The following is a 19,529-nucleotide window of genomic DNA, read 5'->3' on the forward strand; positions in this document are numbered from 1 at the left end:
TGGCCAGCCCCATAGGTGGCAGTCAGTGAGCTTTTCTTAGTTGCTAAGTCCGGTAGCGGGGATGGCTGCTGTGCACCCAGTGCATGAAATTTCAGCGGGACCAATTGACGGAAACATGCGTAGATACCAGCCTGAGGTAGGTATTTCGTACGGTGCCTAATTAAGGTGCCTAGGTGCTCACTTGCACTAGCGGCTCTGGAAGCATCCCACTAAGGCTGGAAGGTAGGTGGTCTTCTCCAATGAAACCTTGTAGGGATTGCAGGTCCAGCAGCAAGCGTACGGATACGCAGTACGTAGGCAGGTAGGTACCTCGGAGCTTGGCACGTCCCTGTTCCAAGGTCCTCCCTTCCGTGGTCAGTTTCGCCAAAAGGCTGCCAGCCTGGCACTGGCACACTTTGCTGCAGCAAGCCCAGCTTCATATTGTTCCCCGTGCAACGTATCCGACTTGGCCGCACTTATCAAACTCCACGATCCGCCATCAGCAAGTCGCATAGGTCCCACGTCGCAAAGCGCCTAGAGAACCGGCATGCTCGATACGACAACTGCTATTCCATATCTGTGGTAGACGCACCAATCAAGTCCGACACAGACCTGCTTCTCCTTCTCTCTAGCCACCAAGACTTCTTCCCAGAGCCGCCGACTGGTCGTTTGCCGACACCAAGCCCGCGATTCGAACCAAGGTCACGATGAAGGGCTGGCTTTGGGCCTCTAGCTTGGGCTTGTCCCTATGGACGGCCAACGCCCTTGAGGTCAAGATGGTACGAAACTTGTTCTACCATAGACACCGCTGCCGGCGTGCCGCTTTATAACACGGAGACTAACCCATAGTGCTCAGGATCAAACCGATGAGAACAGACAGAGATGCTCTGGTACGTGCCATTCCAGTGCCAAAAGGACTTTCTACCTAATTCATTGTCCATATCAATGGGATGCTGATACGTATTGCGATAGGCATGTACAGCCGCACTGCTTGGGGCGGCCCCGTCGACCCCTACATCAACGTTATGTTTCTCCCAAAGCAAGCTCCGGCAGATCAAGACCCTACTGTCAGCCTGGTCATCTTCGAATGGAAGGACGAGGACCTGATCGGGGTTCGCGAAAGTCAGGACTCGGAGCATGTGAGGCGCATTCCCGAAACTAGCATATATGTACGAAGGCAACTGATGTTCTCGATGGGTAGAAAATCGGCATCTGCCAGGAGCAGTTTGTTAAGAAGGGTTTCTGTAACGAGACCGATGTCGGCAAATTCATCATCGATCCGGAAGCCACCACGAAATCGAAGAACATGATCGATACGAAGGCGATTCATCTGAAGGAGCCGCAGGCCACCAAATACATGATTCGCAAGACCGGCTACTACTGCGTTCTCACCGACCGTTTCACTGCGGATGAGTATACTGCCGTTGTCGAATTTCGCAATGCGTACGGCGAGCTGCCTGCCACGCAAATCCCGAAATTGCCTTTCTATGGCGGAATAACGATTCTCTACGCCTTGGTTGCTGTGTATGGACTCTCCGCGCATTGCTTCAGTTGTTGCAAAGCTAATATTTTGTAGATTCTGGGGTTTCCTATACTACCAGCATCGCCATGACATCCTTCCAGTCCAAAACTACATCACAGCAATCGTGATTTTCTTGGTTGTCGAAATGCTCATGACCTGGGGCTTCTACGGTGAGCCAGATCGTATGTGATACCACGATCATGTCCCTGATAAGTTCTCAGACTACCTGAACCGCAACGGCGCCAATATTGGGTCTAAGGTGCTCCTTGTCATTGTCGCCATCCTCAACGCTGCCCGCAACTCGTTCTCTTTCTTCCTGCTTCTGATCGTGTGCATGGGCTACGGAGTTGTCAAGCCGACTTTGGGCAGGACGATGGTTTATGTGCGCTGGCTTGCGATTGCCCACTTTGTCTTCGGACTTGTGTACGCAATTACTAGTTTGCTGATCACCCCTGACGCAGCTGGTAAGTTTTGATGCCCATTTTGCGAATGCGACATGCTTACTTGGGTAACAGGACCCTTCGTCCTCCTGATCGTTCTTCCGCTTGCTGGCACACTTACTGCTTTCTACGTGTGGACGTTGAACTCCCTCAACTTCACCCTCAAGGACCTGCGTGAGCGCAAGCAACATGCTAAGGAAGCTATGTACAAGAAACTGTGGTGGTGCATCCTAATCAGCATTTTCGTCATCTTCGGTTTCTTCTTCTTCAACAGCTTCAGTTTTGCTTCTGTCAACGACCCTGATTACGTCCCCTTCCATTGGAAGTCCCGCTGGTTCGTTCTCGATGGCTGGCTCAACCTTGTCTACTTCGCAGATGTTGCCTGGATCGCCTACGTCTGGAGACCGACAGCCAATAACAGGCGCTTCGCTATGAGTGATGAGATCGCTCAGGACGATGATGGAACCTTCACAATGGCAGACATTGGCGCGCCTGACGACTCGGACGATGACGAGGAAGCCCAAATCGGCAAAGAGAGCAACCCGCGATCAGCTGCCACTGCTTCATCGGGTGCACAAGCGAGCAATATGCCCCAGACGCAGCCGCAAAGACACATTCCGCGAGATTCTCTGGACGGAGAGACCATCTTCGCGGTGGGCGAAGATGGCGATAGATTCTCAGACGACTCTGACGAGGAAGACGCCAAACTTGTGGGTCCGAGGAAATAGATGAATTTGAGATTTGCGGAAGGGGCAAAAATCGGCAATGACATAATTGCAGTGTACAACATGCACTTGGAGGTGGCGTTTGCGTATTCCACTCGGTTTCATTGTTCGGTAAGAGGCCTATGTGTTTAGAGGTGGGAATCATGATATTTGGTTTCGTTGAAGCATACCAACCTCCCTCGAAGAAGTGAGTTACTAGAGAAATGTGTTAGGAAGCTGTCAGGCGGCTAATGTTGGCCAATTGTACGTGTGACTTCACACATCACCGCCAAAGCCAACCGGCCGTCTTCTTCCTTCATTCTCTGGCAAGATCGCCATGGCCTTGTAGACCTTGCCCATCCCCCCTGGGCCGCGATCAGTCAGACGCTTCCAAGCCTTCTCAATATCCTGGGCCTTATCAGCAACACCTTTTGCCCCGGCTTGCCTCATGAGCACCTCCGCCCGCTCCTTGATGCCCATCTGGCCCAAAAATGCACCTTGGTCAACGGGGCCGTGAACCTCCACCCCCTCACTCGAACGTGTCGCCGCCTCAGCAATGGCCGTGAAGTCAACGTCGGCACTCAGATCAACAAGACCAGGGTCTGCAAAGGGGCTTACACGGCGGTGGCGACGGATGCCACGCAATGAGTTGATGGGGACTGTGTCAGCCGTGCCATAGTCCAGAATCAAGGCTGCGCCAGAGGGACGAGCTTTGGGATGCTGCTTGGAACCGCCAATGCGGCTGGCGAAGTCCGCTGCATAGAGGGACGCGTCGGCGCAGATCTCGGCCACAGCATCAGGGATGGACTTGAGACGGCTATATCTTGAGGATGACTCAGGCAGGTATCTTGAATGGCGCGTAGGTCCCGTGGAGAGTGTCATCTGGAAGTCGGGAATCGGATCTCCCTGCTCCGACTTGGGAATGTTCATAGTCTCATGAGTGGCGTCTGGCGGAGTGGGGGACACCAACATTTCTCGCCATTCGACCTTGGGTTTACCCTTTGCGGGAATCGTTGATGATGCGTTGCTTGTTGCAGGCTCGCGAGCAGGCGGTTGGACAGTTACAGCCTGGAAGGCGTGTATAGGGAGGGCATCAAAAAATTCGTGGGCCATGATGAGGGGCATCTTGTCTGGGTCTAACGATCGAATTCAGCTTTCATGAACACATACGATGAATGATTAATCCGGGCCTACCGCAAGGAATCGACTTGATTGTCTCGGTCCAAACAATAGGCAAGCTTTCATACTTGCAAACACTGTGATAGCCAACCTTGGACTCAGTCATGGGAGCGTCAGGCCCGCACAGAAGGTTCTTCTGAGCCTCACGGAGCTGAGGACTAGCTTCGACCATGTAAATGGCGTCAATACTCGAGGCAAACTCTTTGAAGTTTTGCATAGTCTAGAAAGGGCATCAGCTTTCTGCTCAAGGACCACGCAGGTGGCGCAGATTGGCTTACACGAAGCATGTCGTCCATCAGTGTGCCACGTCCAGGGCCAACTTCAACAAGCTCAACACCTCTCTTAGGTTTTCCTTGGCTCAGCCACTCTGCAACAAACCACACACCAACCAATTCGCCAAATATCTGGGAAATCTCAGGTGAGGTAACAAAGTCTCCCTTCAACCCGAACTGGTCTCTGTTCTCCTCGGCCAAGCCGGTGTAGTATCCGTCAATGTCGCCAGTTAAACACATGCGCATGTAGCTTGCAAGAGGGATTGGCCCCGTCATCTGCCCACAACATTGTCAGAGTAGATTTGCGATGATAGTGCCCACGGGCGCATACAGAGATAGCTTCGGCCAGCTGCTTCGCCAGAGGAGTGGACCACTTTCTCTCCTCCTTATCTTCTCTATTTCGCCTGGGAACAGACTCCGAGAACGACCTTGAAGTGTTTACCACCCATGATCCCTGTGTGACGCGGTTTGAGGCGACAGCTCGTAGACCAGCCGTGAGAGCGCGTCGAGGAAAGAATCGTTGCATCGTGCCCGTCGTATCGTAAGAGACCTTCGACACTTCTTCTATGTTTCATATGCTGAATTATGTCGAAGTCCATCTGCCGAGAAAGAGACGAGATCTGTTTCGGTAGCACATTCACATGTGTGACGCGGCAGCATGTGCTTTTCGTCGCTTTTGGCTTTAGAGTCCGGTTTCCCACGACAATGGCCGGCGGGCAAGTCGGGGCCAGCTTCTGAAGCTTTCATCTTAGCGCATCCATATTTGCGGGATGTGCGATAAGATAAGGACCCTTGCTGCTCTAGCTTCGTCACCATCTCCTGGAAAAGTCGGAGCAGTTCGCTGCCGACTCACCGCGCGTGATCCCTGCAGACAGCCCGAGACTCATGGAACCACCGCGTCTAGTCGTCTTCTGTGCAATACCCGAATAGCTGAGCTTCTGCTGGTATCTAAACTTCACAACAGCATATCTCAAACAGAAATTCTTGGAGCAGGCATGCGAGCTGGACAAATCACGCACCTCTTCCAAATAACACCCAATACTATTGCGCCGACGCAATGGCAAGCAACGCCAGGTCTAGATGGGCCGATAGCGCGGAAGATGCAGCTCTGGAGGCCAAGCTGAAGCGGGAGAAGGAAGAGAAGAAGCGTATGAAGGCAGAGAAGGCCCAAAAGGCTGAGGCCGACCGATTGGCTCAACAGGTCAAAACAAGCAACGACAACGCCGCCGAGAATCACGACGAGTCCCGACCAGCGAAAAGACGGAAATTCACGCCAGATCCCGAAGGCAGAGCCTTGGACGGCACTTCGAATAAAAAAGAAGGCGCATTGAAACTCATGCGCATGCCATTTGGCCATTGGAGAAAGTGCCGCAGTGTCGAGAACTACGAGAAGCTGAACGACATCGAGGAGGGTACATACGGTTGGGTTTCACGGGCCAAAGAATCCAGGACGAATAGGGTGGTTGCTCTGAAGCGTCTAAAGATCGAACCAGGCGATCGTAATGGACTTCCAGTCACGGGCTTAAGGGAAATACAAATCTTGCGGGACTGTAACCATCGCAATATTGTAAATCTGGAGGAGGTTGTGGTTGGAGAAGAGACTACCAAGATCGAGAAGTACGCCATGACAACATGGCATCCTTTGGGGGACAACACGCTAACCAGCTTGCAGCATTTTTCTCGTTCTAGAATTCGTTGAGCATGACCTGAAGAGTATACTGGAGGACATGCCCGAACCGTTTCTCCTATCCGAGGTCAAGACACTTCTCCGACAACTAACGGCCGGCGTTGCCTACCTCCACAACAACTGGATTCTCCATCGCGATCTCAAAACATCGAATCTTCTCCTGAATAACCGTGGCCAGCTCAAGATTGCAGACTTCGGCATGGCTCGTTATGTCGGCGACCCCCCGACAAAGCTGACCCAACTCGTCGTAACGCTGTGGTACCGGTCGCCCGAGCTGCTCCTGGGGGCCAAGACCTACGGCAAAGCCGTCGACATGTGGAGTGTCGGCTGTATATTTGGAGAGCTACTCACGCGGGAACCACTTCTCCAGGGCAGCAACGAGGTTGACCAGGTCACGAAGATCTTCGAGGTGTGCGGCGTGCCGACGCAGGATAGCTGGCCGACATTCAGGAGCCTTCCGAATGCTCGCTCGTTGCGTCTTCCAAAGAACTCTCTGACCACAGGGTCTGTCATCCGTGCAAAGTTTACAACGCTGACCAACGCCGGTTGTGCGTTGCTTAACGGTCTATTGTCATTGAACCCCGACTCACGGCCTTCCGCGAAGGAGATGCTGGATCACATGTACTTCAGAGAAGACCCGAAGCCCAAGAAGGAAGGCATGTTCCCTACGTTCCCTAGCAAGGCCGGCCAGGAGAGGAGGCGCCGGCATGAACCTAATGCGCCCGTACGTGGCCAGAATGCAGTCGAGCTGGGAGATGTCGACTTCAGCGGCATCTTTCAGGGTAGGGACAAGGAAGAGAGGGGTGGAGGGTTCTCGTTGAGGATGGTGTAAGTGTCACAACCAAAGCGCAAGCAGCGGGCATAGAGAAAGTTTAATACATGACCGTACGTGTTCGATCAGTATCATCATTAAGCTATGTATCAGGAGAACTCATAAACATTTCCAAGTTTATATGTGAAGCCACCATTTTGCCCGACCATGTTGAACACAACGCCACCCTAATGATCACCGTAAATGATTACCGCTGGACTTGTTCTCGCTCTCAAAGCTCCCAAAATAAGATGTTCAACCCTGATTACCAAGGAAATAGTCATTAAAACATGCCTAGTCCAGCCACAAACCACGTAAAGCTGGCGACGGTGATGATGCTCATACCCACGGCCATGCTAATGGCCTTGCTATTGAGCGCTGAGGCAGCCGAGTCGCATGTCGGGCAGTTGAAGTCGCTCAACGGTGTGTACGCTTGGGGCTGGTACATGCCAAAGGTGAGAGCGTTGGAAACACCCAGGTAGCCGGCGCCTGCAGTAGCAGTGACGCTGGATTCGGCGTCATAAATAATCAGCGTATACGCGTCGTTGCCCAAGGGAGCTGAGGCATCAGTAGCCTGGACGCTCGTATCCCATGTGTAAGAAGCGGGCTCGGCCCAACTCATGTTCTGTGTCAACGTCCACGTCTGGGATCTGGAAGAACAGCTGATGAGCACATCAACGGCTGTTGGGGTGGCTTGCACATTTGTGTAGTTCCACTTCCAAGTGACGTAGTCTCCGATCTTGTACAAGTTGATAGAGTTGGCCGTCGTCGCGGGATCGACCATGACAACACTGCCAACAGGATCTCTAGCATCGAAAGTAGACTCAGAGCTCGCGGTAGCATCGGTGCCTGTGCCGGTGGCAGACCCAGTGTTGGTGCCTGTCTTCACCTTTGCGGTGTTAAGGTTGGTTGTCTTCGCTCCGCCGGTGTTCGTCGCGTCTGCGGTAGTGGCGGTTGCTTTAGCACCTGTCGTGGCAGATGCCGCTTGGGTGGCAGTGGCAGCGGCTATATTCAAGTCAGAGATATGGACGAGCGACCAACAACCGAGCCTTGATATAAAATACCTGTGGATTCGTCATTCTGACGAACTACGAGCGCATCTACATCAGGGAGCCATTGTGGCCAAGCGGAGGCCAGGGGAGAAAAGACGGCAAGGCCGAGAGCAAGAGTGTGAACGGCCTTCATGATTATCGATCGAGGTACGGGTGGAGGGTGGCAATCTTATGAAACGAGTAAACACCAGGGGGAAACTCAGTGGTGCGTCTTGGACGAATATGTCGAGAACTCGTCGAAACAGCAGTGAACAATTGCAATCGAGCGGGGTGATATATATTGGTGGTTCGAAGAGCTTTGAGGTAGGGTGTCGGGATGGTGTGGTGTCGGTTCGCGGCGACCCCTTTTTCGGTGGGCAAATTCGCAATAACAAGACTTGGGGTAAACTTATCGACGTCCAAATCGGCCAAACCGGGTGAGCCCTTGTGATTTCCTCCTCTTTCAATAAGCGACCGAAAAAGCGAGCGAGTGTGTCAAGCGAGTGTCGATATCGAAATTGAAATAGCAGTAGAAGAAAAGGGGGAAAAAAAAAGGTGACGAGAAGCGGCGCTGGTGGTGAAAATGCTGCTGGGAAGCAAATCACATGAGGATTGTGTGAGAGGGAAGACGATTAGAGGCGAGAGAGGAGAGGGAGACGAAATCTGCAGTGGAATTTGCGTTAGCCCCGGGTAAGGTAGTAATTAGGTAGGTAGGCCTCAGGAGGACTAGGTAAGCATTACGGCTAGGGAAGCACTGGAATGGCAACAGAGAAATTTGGGGCGGGTTCAACAGGAGACGGGAGAAGACTGTGAAAGCGCACAGCACTGGAGGTCGAGTGGATGGGATGGGCCCCAATTGATTAGGTTTGGTGGGTCCACAGCAACCAAGGCGAACCCCCGACTGTCCAAGTCACTCCAGGGACAACAGCGCCCAGTGACGGGATGATCGCGAAAAAATGGAATGCAGGGCAGCACAGCGACAGGGGCGGAGCCTGCTAGAGCATGCACCATACGAGATGCATAGAAGCAAGAGATGGGGTGGCACAGCCGAACAAGCCAAGGCACCTCGAGTTTTCTAGCCAATCCTGTGCTGTGTGCCAACACCATTACCTCAGCCCGCCCGGGTGAAAGATGGGATGGGAATGGAAAATACAACATCAGCAACAATAGTGAGAGCATGACACCACAGGGAAGGAGCACGGGAGCAAGAAAAAGTAGGATCAACAAGCCAGTCACTCTTCCAGCCGTCCCCTGGCGGCACATCGAATCGCCATGGGCCTCCAGGTTCCCGCCACCCGATAAGCACATATCTGTACCTAAGGTATGCAGTCCACGGGTGACTCTAGCGGCACATGGGCTGCCCGCTCGCCGTTGACCAGTGAGCATACCTAAGATGCGCATCCAACCTCCCGTCGCGCGTCCAAAAAAGGGGAAAGGGAGGGGAGGGCCATGGGCAGCCAAACACCGCTGGCATAGTGTAACGCCCGGCTTTGATGGCGACAGCATGCACAGCACCTCAGTTGCTGAGGTGTTCCGTACTTTGAGTGGGTAGGTACCTACCTTCTTCGCCGTCCATTCGTCCAGGCCCGGACCTTAGTACAGATGCAAAGACCAACCGACCGGACTGGTGCGTCGGGTGAGCAGACTGGATCCACCAGCCATCGTATTCCTTCCCCTCCAACGCCTCCCCTCGCTCGTGTTGACCTCCTAAAAATAATTACCGGGACGCGCGCCTCCACAGATTCAATCAATGATGAGACTGAGGCGAGACCGATGGATGGAGCGATGAGCGCCTATGAACACCTGTGTCAGTCGAATTTCCTCCTGACGATTCTAGAGCAGGATTCATCGCGAGACTGGTCCCGTTGGTCCAACTCACCATCGCATGTCGTCCGTCAGGCCCAACTGTCCTCGTGTTGTACTTAGGTGCCTTCCTTCGTTTTCGACCGCGACTGTGGGTGTAAACACCGGATCGAACCACGGATGCCCCGAGTAAAGACGACGCAGGGTACCGGTAGCTGGCTGTCCTTGACTCGGAAGCGTCGCCCAGAGCACGCCCGAAATGGACGGCTCCCACCAGCATCTTATGCAGCTCGGTGCAGCATGGGTTTGGCCCACTCGCATCGGTTCTTATCAGGTTTTCGGTGCACATCATGTTTGTCCTCGTATATAATACTACAGGAAGGGCCTGCGTAGCCAAGCCGTTGAATGCAAACCAAGCAGGCTACGCACAGTAGCACGGACAGCATCTGATGCACATCAAATGTTTTGAACCACCGCCGCCAAAAACGGCTGCGATCTTCCAGACTCTCAGAGACCTGTCCCGCTAGGACCGAAGTACAAGTTTCTTCAAGGTGACGCTGTGATCCGCGGGAAGTGTTCAGTGCTTTGCTAGGCTTACCCTGTTCTGCCGGGCCAAACGGTCCCTCGGTGAAACGGGCTCCTCTACAGTTGCGACAGTGGCTTTTCAGGTTAGGTAGGTACCAAACCACCTCTGCGACGGCGGCGGACTAAAAGAAAATTCGGAAGCCCATCGTGTTCCTGCTTGATCTTGAACTTTGAAGGCGTCTTCATCGCCAAGACATACCTTGAGCACTGGTATGTTGTATGATTGCCCAGCCGAATTTGGTTTCTGCGGCGAGTCGTGACGAATGCCGGCATGATTATGCATTTTGATTGAGGAATGACATGTTGTGCTCGGTCTGCTGCGGATTATCTTCTGCCTCCCTTGACCAAATGCCTTGCCCTATGCCATCATTGCCGCCAAACCATGAATACGTCGGCGGGGATATAATGTCCATTCCACGACGACGCCAAGTGCTACAGTAGCGTTTATATCTCAGTTCGTCCTTCCAACCCTCTCAGATGATCGATGACTCAGCAAGAAATTGATTTCAGGTTCAAGAAAGGGCTCATTTGTGTCAGTGGAAATGCCACTTCGTCAGCAGTTCGTACGCTGTACCTCAGTCATTGACGGACTATGGAAGGGCGATACCTAGTTCTCGACCGACGGTGGATTCTTGCTGGGCATGTAAGGAAAAGGGGGATGGGGGGGAGGACACTCCAGGGGTCTTCTCTGTTGCTTCTGAAGTTCAGCATTGAGTTTGCGGGATGAATGACGAAGAGTTTGGACGACGTGGAAGCTTCCCGTCCGTTGACATGCCGCCTCATGGACCACCGGCTTTCTGGGCCCAGGAACTGGCCTGGAAAGACTCCCGTCCGAGACTTTGGAGTTCGATTCACCCGAACCCATCATGCTGGCGGCTGAATGTGGGGCGTTACGGACCCTGCACGAACACTCACACTGTGACCTCACTCACTCCGGTAAGCTATACTACCTTGGTAAGGTAGGTAGGTGGGCACCTAGGTGTCGCTTATCGATAAGACAAGCTTCTATCGGCCACCACCTTCGATGCCTACCTAGGTACCTACCTCATCTGAGGTAACCTTCCTTAGTAGGTACCCCCAAGTGGCTTGTTGCGTTCGATATCGAGCGGCCAATAACTTCTCCAAACTCACTTTTTGCCAACCTGATTTTTGTTGGCGATCACCTCGTGCCAGCCATGGTGTCTTTCGTCAGTGACACGGTCTCAATTGACCGGTCCTATCTTGATACCTTAATCCGCAGGTAATTACGCCTGACACAATCTAGCTGGAGTCTACCGTCTGAGCCTCCTTCGAGACCGAACGAGGCTGCTGCGAGCTGGCAAGATGCTAACAAATAGCGCAGGGCTGAGCTCGTACGTCTCACACCATCATTTAGCTGTCTTCTTCTCCCTCGATCGGAGAATATGGGAATGCTGACATAGATTCGGCTCCTACAGAACACTAGTGACCCTACGTCGTGTCACTCCACCATCACCATCTCTCGCGCCGAGCATGAAACTCTGCTCAATGCTGCTCGTGAATTCGGTATAACGCCAACCCCCGCTACTTGGCAATACAGGATTGCCGAGCACCAAAATGCATTTGTCTGACAAACTGAATAGCCAACCTGCGCCGCAACCTGATGAGAGGTGGTGTCACCGAGGATACACTTGCTGTAAGTCGTCGACTCCACACCATGCGTCTCGTTAGCTAAGCAAAATGTTGCCCAGGTTCTGACGAGCGACGAATCCCAATGTCAAGAGGATGACCAGAAGCCGGCCGGTCAAATCCCCGACCCGTCTTCGGGCGGTGGTCCGGACTATGTTCACAAGCCAAGCCAAAAGATTACAGCTGCCACACGAGTTCCCAATAGCGACTGTCATGGAGGCCAACCCAGTGATCGCGGGTCCATTAAGCAGGATTGGGCTGACACGGAAGTCCATGAGATTTCGGAATTGTGCATTTCCCCCACCGAAACCAACCATCAGCAGGGCTCAAGTCACCAAGACAAAGATCAAAAGCCTTCTCGTCTCCAGTTCGAGAAATCGACCACCAGAACGGTCTTGATCACCAATTTACCCGATGGGACGACTCACGCTGATGTCACGGCCGTCATCCGAGGTGGTCAACTCCTGGACATCTTTCTGCGCACGCATGACCGCTCTGCCCAGGTCTCCTTTTTGCATTCGGCAGAGGCTCAAGACTTCCTTGAGCATGCGCGTCGCCACGACTTGTATATCAAACACAAGCGAGTAAGGTTGATATAAATGGTTGCAAACGCTCTCAGCTAAACAAGCTATTAGGTCGAAGTCCGCTGGAGCGATCGACAGTTCATTCTGCCTGGCCACGTTGCGAGTAAGATTGGAATCGGCGCTACACGGAATTTAGTGATTCGGCGTTGTGATCCGAACCTGACCGAGGAGGGTGTTCGGGACGACCTGGAACACATCCACAACCTTGTTGTTGTTCGCGTCTCGTTTAGAAGTGGCAGCTGCTACATTGGCACTAACTCAGTTCACAATGCCATGTTTGCGCGTACCTGTATGATGAGTCGCTTGTAAGCTGGTCTGCTCGAGGAAGTACAACAAACACTGATCAAGCCACAGCAAGTACAAGGGTTCCAGGATCGACTGGGACGTCGACGAGTGCTCGCAGCCACTGGAGAAATTTCAGTACCCCCGCGCCCCGGCACACTCTCTGTCAACTAAGCGCCCGTCGGACCCCATGGCAAACCGGTTTCAACTCTTGCACCTGGACGACGATGATGAGGATGAGGATGCAGCTCTTCTAGAGTTCCAACGACGCCCGATGGACATCGTGGTTTGAGTAGAGATACCACACCAGGGTTCTCGCGAGAATTTTATCCTTGCGCTCTGCCTTCGGTCTAGAGTCCGGAGTCAGGTGAGGGAATTTGTGTGTCATTTCTATGCTTCAGGCGTTGGTTGCGAATACCCTTGTGCTTTATTGTGTTATGTTGTCCTGTTCCTTGGCAGCAGTGCTGTGTGGCTTGGTCTCCTAGGAGGGCGGCGGTGCGTCGGGGAAGTCGGCATAATTCTGAGACGTGTCAATGAGTCACAATACAATACCAAGCTGCGTTTCTTCTTAGTTCTTTCCAAAGCCTTTCTCACCGATGCGCATCTTCCAACGCGGTTCAACTTCACTACATGTCAGGCTATAATGATTGAAATTGAAAAGTAATTGAATCATCTATGATACCAACCAGATTGCTAACCTAAATGTTTAAAGACAAGATACATCATATATTTACCTAAAGTCTTACTAGCTAGGCGATATCAGTTAGCTATCCGACAGTATCCCCTATAACTTTAATTATAACTAAGCGCACCTAATACCTCGATAAGGATGACAGTAGTACAGAGAACGATAAGGCTAGTAATGATGATAGACGACGATAGAAGACGACGACAGAAGACGAAGATAGAAGACGACGACAGAAGACGAAAAAAGCGAGTATCCCGGAAACGTAGGTAATATAGGAAATATAGAGGGTCTCGCTAGCATATGTGGATTACATGCGTATATGATGGACGACCCGAATAGCTGACTGACACTTCCCGGCTGGCGAAAGTCTTTGCCAAACCTTCGCTTATACAAAATCAGAGGGTGCCGTAAAACCCTCACACAACACCCCAGGCCTGATCGATAGGCAAGCTTACTCCGTTGATGGTTCGTGCTTGATCGGAGGCGAGGTAAATGACCGCTTGTGCAACCTCGAGGGGCGTTATGTCCGGCGTCGACCCTGATGCATGGGTTTGCAAAGCATGGACTGGCTCAACTTGGGCGTAGGCCTCGACATCAAATTCATCGCCTTGTCCCGTGGCAATGGCCTTTCCAATACGAGAGTCAATCGCACCGGGAAGCACAGCATTGCATCGGATGCCCTCCTTACGGAAGCGCCATTCCACATTCTTGGTAGCACCAATCTGTAGACGACACTGTTAGCACCTGACCTCAACATTGCCGTTCTTCTTCGTACGACTTACCAGTCCATGTTTGCTGCAAGTATACGCTATGCCAGCAACTGCCCCAGACAGGCCAGCCGTACTAGACACATTGACAATGGCACCAGTGCCCTTCTCCTTCATGAAGGGCAGGACAGACCTCATCATTTTGACCGGGGCCGTCAGGTTGACTGCCATTACTCTATCCCATTCTGCGTTTGTGACGCCGTCCACGCTGCTGAAACTATCCATGACACCTGCAACATTGACAAGCAAGTCGATTCTCCTCCTAGTGCCGTTGTCAAAATAATTTTCCCCCTCAAGTCCCTTCTGTCAGCACGGCACTCACCCGAATGACGAAATTGATGCGTAAACTCCATCCTCGCACGCTCGCGGTTCCGTCAGGTCAGCTCGGTGGAAGTGGAAGCGGCCGTGATCACACTCCTGAAGAAGCGAGTAGTTGAAATCGCGCGCATCGAGACCGCAAACTTGAAATTGGTGTGCCAGCAAGAGCTGGGTGCAGGCCAGGCCGATCCCCGAGCTGCATCCGGTGACAACTGCTACCTTGCCATAACCTATTGGGTCAATCGTCTTGGGAGGGATGAAGAGGGCGTCTGGGGAGGTGTGGAAGAACATGATTGATTGTCTGGGAGGCAAGCCGGAAACATTGATATCCACGGTTCCAGCTGGGCGAGGTTTTCTTCTCGCCGGGAAGGGTTCTGGACGGAACAGCGCCAATCAACAGTCTGGCTGTCGTGGGAGATTGGGGGAAAATTTGGTTCATCATCACGCTATGTGCTGGAGCCTCCATTATATCGTCTTGGGTCTCGCGAGTTGACCGTGTCATCGGTGCATCCCGCGCACATCATCATCAGAACAAGTGGTTCGACAGAAGGTCAAATGCGTGGCAAGCGACTTCCACTTGTTAGTTCTTCTTGCTTCCGCCATCCTAAACCGGGCTATAACTCATTTTGCACACCCTCTCTGCACCTCGGCCATCAGCCCACTTTCCATTAACACTCCACAGCAGCCGCCGTTTGCCGTGCTCCAAGAATGCCGCATGAGGGAGAAACAGCTAACGGAAGGTCGTTCTTCGTTGAAGACCGATGCGGGCCGGCTACACACGGTCACGCCATTGCCGGAGCGCGGGCAGTCGATTGACAAATGTTACAATGCGGGGGTGGGTATTTGTTGCCATGTGAATTGCTTCCCCAGACCCTAGGAAAGCATCACCTTGGTACGAGTGCTTGGAGAGCTTCTTCCAACCACTGAAGCGAAATTGGCAAACGAGGTACATCCCAGGGTATAATATTTCCTTCCTGAATATTTCATCCTGCACCCTTGGCCGTTCTCAAGCAATTGTCCACCAACGTAGATACTTTGCCACGTCCTCAACCCATTGCAACGCAACACCAAAAAAATAAGATTGCGACTCCATCTAAATGCATGCGTATGTTCGCCGGACAAACCATTAGACGGTTTGTTAGGAATTAGCTGGAGGTGACTGCTGTTCCACCACCTGTCACGATTGTCCTATTTGCTGTTGTTCGCTACTGATGTTAGGTAGCCTAGCAGGAAGCTACGATCCGCGGGCGAAATGGGTGTTTGACTGCCACGTCGGGATTCAGACAGGCCTTCAGGCAAGCCTTGCCCGCTTGTAGAGGCAAGAGACGCCACCCGTGATCGCATCCCCCCCATATCAGGCGGCATTATCTCTCTCGTCTTTCCCTTGTCATCCACCGCATAGCCCGGACCAGGACTGGGCGACTGTGGCTTCCCGAAAAGCGAAAGAAGCTTCTGCCTCTGTTCCGTGGACATCTCGGGCTTGCGCTGTAACGCAGCTGGTGCTGGCAGCGCGGATGCTGCCGGAGGGCTCGCCAGACTGGCGGGCTTGTCCGCACCAGCGGCCCCGAGGAGTGCTGCCATAGCGGGACTACGAGGTCCTATCGGCTTATTCACGCTCTCCATGTGCTGCGAGACATGGCTAGACTGTAATTGAGGAGGGTTGTTGAGAACCGCCAATTGGTTGATTGCGCCCTGATTGTATACACTTCGGGTTTCCGTTATTCTGGGGCTGTAGCCACTGGTAGAATGAGGGCCTCGATACTCAGTTCCTCCGATTTGTTGCGATTGAAGTGAGAGATTATGTGACGACATCTGAGTTGCAAGATCTGCAGGTCCCTGGGGGGGCCTGCTGAGAGGACTGCTTGACACGGGTTGAGTGCTGCGGTTTTGGCGGTTTTGGAAGACAGGGCTGGAAATGTCCTGGTTGTCTCCCCTCGTGGTCGAGATTCCCTTGAGAAGCGCGGCACTCGCAGTAGTTGCTGGAAGTTCAGCAGGTTGATTGGCAAGAGGAGAGCTGGTTTCGGGCTTCTTGAACATATCGAGAAGAGCAGAGCGGTGAGCAGGGTCGACAAGTTGCTGGCCCCGCTGGCTCATGGCCTGATTTGGGTTGGAATGGACTGGACTTGCATTCGAGAACGGTAAGCCAGGCTGCTGAACATGCCCTTGAGCCCCTGCATGACTGTGCATACCGCTAGAATGCTGAACATGTGCGCGGGTGGGCTGGCTGTAGGACCCTGGGACCTGACCTTTGTCTGGACTGATGGCCTTGGTATCGGATTTGAGGACGCCGAGTAGAGCCATAGATTGAGTTGAGAGCTGCCCAGCAGGCGGCTTGGGTTGATACAGCAGGTTCTGGGTTTGCTGTTGAAAATATGCTTGCTGATATTGCGCGGTGGGTACAGATTCATTCAGAGTCCCCTGCGCATGCTTTGGCGGAGGGGGTGGTGTACTATCGGCAAAAGCCCCTCTGCTGAGCAAAGACTTTTGAACCTGAGGAGGCAACGGCTGCGGATGTCTCAACGGGGGTTGCAGGTGGCCGTAAAGAGGTCTATTCATCAACGATGGATCTTGTTGCCTGACCTGGTGGGCCATGCCTTCGGCGTTGCCATGCTGAGAGAAGGCCCATTGCTGTGGAGTTCCATCTGGAGCAACTGGGAAACCGGGCGGGTGTTGATAGCTCGCCAGCGGCACCCGTTGCTGAGAATGGTGTTGCCCGTGAGGGCTTCGCGGCTGAGGGACCTCTCCAATGGTGTGATCGAGAGGCGTATGCGGTACCGGCGCAGCTGGAACAGCCTTGACGGCAGCCTGGTTCTTCGCCTGAAGAATTGCTAGTAGCGACGCGCCCTTATCTCCTCCGCTCTCTGAAGAGATGGGAACAGACGCACTTTGAGCCGCCGCAGGCTGAACTTTCAAAAGACGCTGCAACTCCATAGTTGCACCCTCTAGAGTGTCTAGGGCTGGTGTTCGTGTCGAGGCATCTGTTACCGGTTCTGTTTGCCAAACGTCGTCTTCGGTCACGAGCTCATCGTGAAGGGGGTGAGGCTGGAATTGCGCATCGTTGGGTCCCTTGACAGCGTCCCTCTTCTTTTGCTGCACAACCCATTTTTTCAAGGGCACTAAGAATGGAGCTACCATGTAGAACTTGTTGGCATTCGCAGCCGCGGCTGCGTCGTTCTGGTTTTGCGCGCCCTTCTTCCGGAAGGCAGGAAGCTCAGATAACTTGTACCACTGAATCTTACTGATCTCTTTTCTGGTTCGGGGTTGGAAATGTGTGTCCATGGGAACATTGCGGAAGACGTAAAGCCTTAGTTGCTGCTCCCGCATGGTGACCTCGATGTATTTGACATCGCGATTCTCGGGAACCAAACCAGCTGCATGCAAGTCGTATCCTGTTTCCTCGTACACTTCGCGAATGGCACATTCGAGATCGTCTTCGTCCTTGTTTATTTTCCCGCGAGGAAAGCTCCAGTTGGCGCCTTTCTTCCAACCTTTGACCAAAATTGTGGAGTCCATAGCCTCGTTGAGCAGAATTGCACCTCTCACAGGGACTCTCGTCTTGTATTGCAAAAACTCTTCGAAGGCTTTCGTGTGATTCTCGACCGAGAAGGGAGCGAGGAGGGGACAGTGCTGAAATATCCTTAGACTAAAGCTTCGGAGCGTCATAGAGGGCAGGGTCGGGTCGAGCGGGCGGACGAAATCTTCGTAGAACCATTGTGCCTCCTCGATCTGAAAGCATATGCGTGCAACCGACGACAAATCTTCTTCGGGAAGGTTGATAATGAATCGGACACAGAGGTCGTCCAACCCTGTTCAGTTATGATACTTCGTCAGTCCCGTTTCTGGCAGTGGTGATGGAGCGGTAAGGAAGGCAGGCTCGGTAGCTGACGCCACGGTTATTCGGGGTGTGGGGTAACGTACAGTCCTCCAGCTGCATCTTTTCTTCGGCCATTGTGGGCGACGGCCTAGACCATATCCCTGGAAAAGTAAACCCTGGTCTTAATCGCCTGTGCTAGGAGGTTTGATCGGGACGGAAAGAGGCTCCTGGCGGCGAGTATGTATCGAATACAGGGCTAGGAGCGGCAGTGGCATGGTACGAGGTAGGAGGTTTGTTGGGTTGCAGATCAGGCTCAGGCTCGAAGCTTCACGCTTGCGACCGGAATGCGCCCTGCGACTGGAATCGGTAACGGCAGAAAGTAACACGTCAAGTGAAGAGTGGCATTGGGTACCTCGCACTTTCAATCGTGGCTGAGGCGTTGGTGATTGCTTGCTGGCAGAGATGCGTTGACAAGCAGCCTCTTGGTTGTTGGTTGCAGTGTTGCCGATTAACAGAGGCGGAGAAGCAAGCGACACTCTGCTCTTTGTTGACGATGGGTGAGGTGGCCAGCCAGTCAGATAGCGAGGAAGCACCTGTGGCATCCGCGACCAGGCGCAAGAACACCAATTAGCCACGCCGGTGGAGGTAGGTGGGACGGACGTGGCAGATGTTGTGTGGCGGAAAGCTCGAGCGAGGGACCTACATGATTGGCTCGTAGGGCCAACCTTGCTAGAACAACGCGTCACACTGTCTTTTGCATGAGGCTCTCCATGCCAGGATAGTGCATTTCGGTACATACGCACTGTACCACACAGCCCTTCTCGAGACTTCAGATCACCATCTTCTATCCGGTCTACACTGGTTTCCCTTGTCAAATGGCGGGCTGCCTCCGACTGTGCATGGGCTAAGCAGTAAACACAGCAGGTGTATCCTTTGATCTTTCAACATTTGATCATGAAATCTGGCCTGGATTGCATGTGAGAGGGTGACGACAGGGACTTGAGACGATCTGGAGTTCCCAAGCCACAATGTGGCTGAGTAGAATCTCGACCTCACTTCGGTTGCCACACTTGCGCGCTCTCTTCAATGCCATTTGGACGTCCCGGTGCAACGGACACCGCTGAATTGCCCAGTAATGGTCATTTGGGTCGCATGCTCACTGGGGACCGTACAGCGAAGGCGCTGCAGCATGATGTGAAACACCGCAGCTAGCTTGCTCTAGCTCCACTGCAGAGGCCTCTCGGGACTGCTGAAAGTGCACTGGCGTTCAGTGACCGACATGATTACATCATGGCCGTGGTTTGGTCCCCTGACTTGTCAAAACAGGAATTCTGGGCTCCCTCAACCACCTTACGTCGAGAGGCAACTTGGGTCGTGACAGGGACTCGGACCCTGCATGCATATCCTTTTCTCAGT

The 19,529-nt window shown here is 53.1% G+C and overlaps 7 protein-coding genes across 7 annotated transcripts; 3 read left to right on the forward strand and 4 right to left on the reverse strand.

Annotated features, from left to right (window-relative positions):
• Nucleotides 1-686: 686 nt before the first annotated feature.
• Nucleotides 687-2,669, forward strand: PTM1 (Membrane protein PTM1; the record flags this gene model as incomplete). The annotated part of the gene is made up of 7 exons (XM_037316441.1): nucleotides 687-758; nucleotides 836-869; nucleotides 952-1,118; nucleotides 1,181-1,503; nucleotides 1,556-1,671; nucleotides 1,723-1,965; nucleotides 2,017-2,669. The coding sequence occupies 7 exons, from the start codon at nucleotides 687-689 to the stop codon at nucleotides 2,667-2,669; spliced, it is 1,608 nt and encodes a 535-aa protein (XP_037185299.1).
• A 252-nt stretch (nucleotides 2,670-2,921) lies between these two features.
• On the reverse strand, nucleotides 2,922-4,622 carry CGCA056_v001181 (Protein arginine methyltransferase NDUFAF7; the record flags this gene model as incomplete). Its single annotated transcript, XM_037316442.1, has 4 exons — nucleotides 2,922-3,781; nucleotides 3,840-4,044; nucleotides 4,103-4,372; nucleotides 4,428-4,622. The coding sequence occupies 4 exons, from the start codon at nucleotides 4,620-4,622 to the stop codon at nucleotides 2,922-2,924; spliced, it is 1,530 nt and encodes a 509-aa protein (XP_037185298.1).
• Nucleotides 4,623-5,153: 531 nt separating this feature from the next.
• Nucleotides 5,154-6,615, forward strand: ppk23 (Serine/threonine-protein kinase ppk23; the record flags this gene model as incomplete). Its single annotated transcript, XM_037316443.1, has 2 exons — nucleotides 5,154-5,713; nucleotides 5,769-6,615. The coding sequence occupies 2 exons, from the start codon at nucleotides 5,154-5,156 to the stop codon at nucleotides 6,613-6,615; spliced, it is 1,407 nt and encodes a 468-aa protein (XP_037185301.1).
• Nucleotides 6,616-6,877: 262 nt separating this feature from the next.
• CGCA056_v001183 (uncharacterized protein) lies at nucleotides 6,878-7,779 on the reverse strand (the record flags this gene model as incomplete). Its single annotated transcript, XM_037316444.1, has 2 exons — nucleotides 6,878-7,599; nucleotides 7,659-7,779. 2 exons carry the CDS (start codon nucleotides 7,777-7,779, stop codon nucleotides 6,878-6,880), a joined length of 843 nt encoding a protein of 280 aa, XP_037185300.1.
• Nucleotides 7,780-11,188: 3,409 nt separating this feature from the next.
• On the forward strand, nucleotides 11,189-12,818 carry nrd1-0 (Negative regulator of differentiation 1; the record flags this gene model as incomplete). The annotated part of the gene is made up of 7 exons (XM_037316445.1): nucleotides 11,189-11,193; nucleotides 11,356-11,365; nucleotides 11,450-11,537; nucleotides 11,615-11,667; nucleotides 11,723-12,244; nucleotides 12,296-12,549; nucleotides 12,599-12,818. The coding sequence occupies 7 exons, from the start codon at nucleotides 11,189-11,191 to the stop codon at nucleotides 12,816-12,818; spliced, it is 1,152 nt and encodes a 383-aa protein (XP_037185303.1).
• An 812-nt stretch (nucleotides 12,819-13,630) lies between these two features.
• andC (Short chain dehydrogenase andC) lies at nucleotides 13,631-14,590 on the reverse strand (the record flags this gene model as incomplete). The annotated part of the gene is made up of 3 exons (XM_037316446.1): nucleotides 13,631-13,936; nucleotides 13,997-14,243; nucleotides 14,304-14,590. The coding sequence occupies 3 exons, from the start codon at nucleotides 14,588-14,590 to the stop codon at nucleotides 13,631-13,633; spliced, it is 840 nt and encodes a 279-aa protein (XP_037185302.1).
• An 897-nt stretch (nucleotides 14,591-15,487) lies between these two features.
• Nucleotides 15,488-18,248, reverse strand: dcp2 (mRNA decapping complex subunit 2; the record flags this gene model as incomplete). The annotated part of the gene is made up of 2 exons (XM_037316447.1): nucleotides 15,488-18,105; nucleotides 18,218-18,248. The coding sequence occupies 2 exons, from the start codon at nucleotides 18,246-18,248 to the stop codon at nucleotides 15,488-15,490; spliced, it is 2,649 nt and encodes an 882-aa protein (XP_037186181.1).
• Between the last annotated feature and the right edge of the window lie 1,281 nt (nucleotides 18,249-19,529).

This window comes from Colletotrichum aenigma (genome assembly GCF_013390185.1).
Source record: "Colletotrichum aenigma strain Cg56 chromosome Unknown KSG_Cg56_contig01, whole genome shotgun sequence".
NCBI classification, from domain to species: domain Eukaryota; kingdom Fungi; phylum Ascomycota; class Sordariomycetes; order Glomerellales; family Glomerellaceae; genus Colletotrichum; species Colletotrichum aenigma.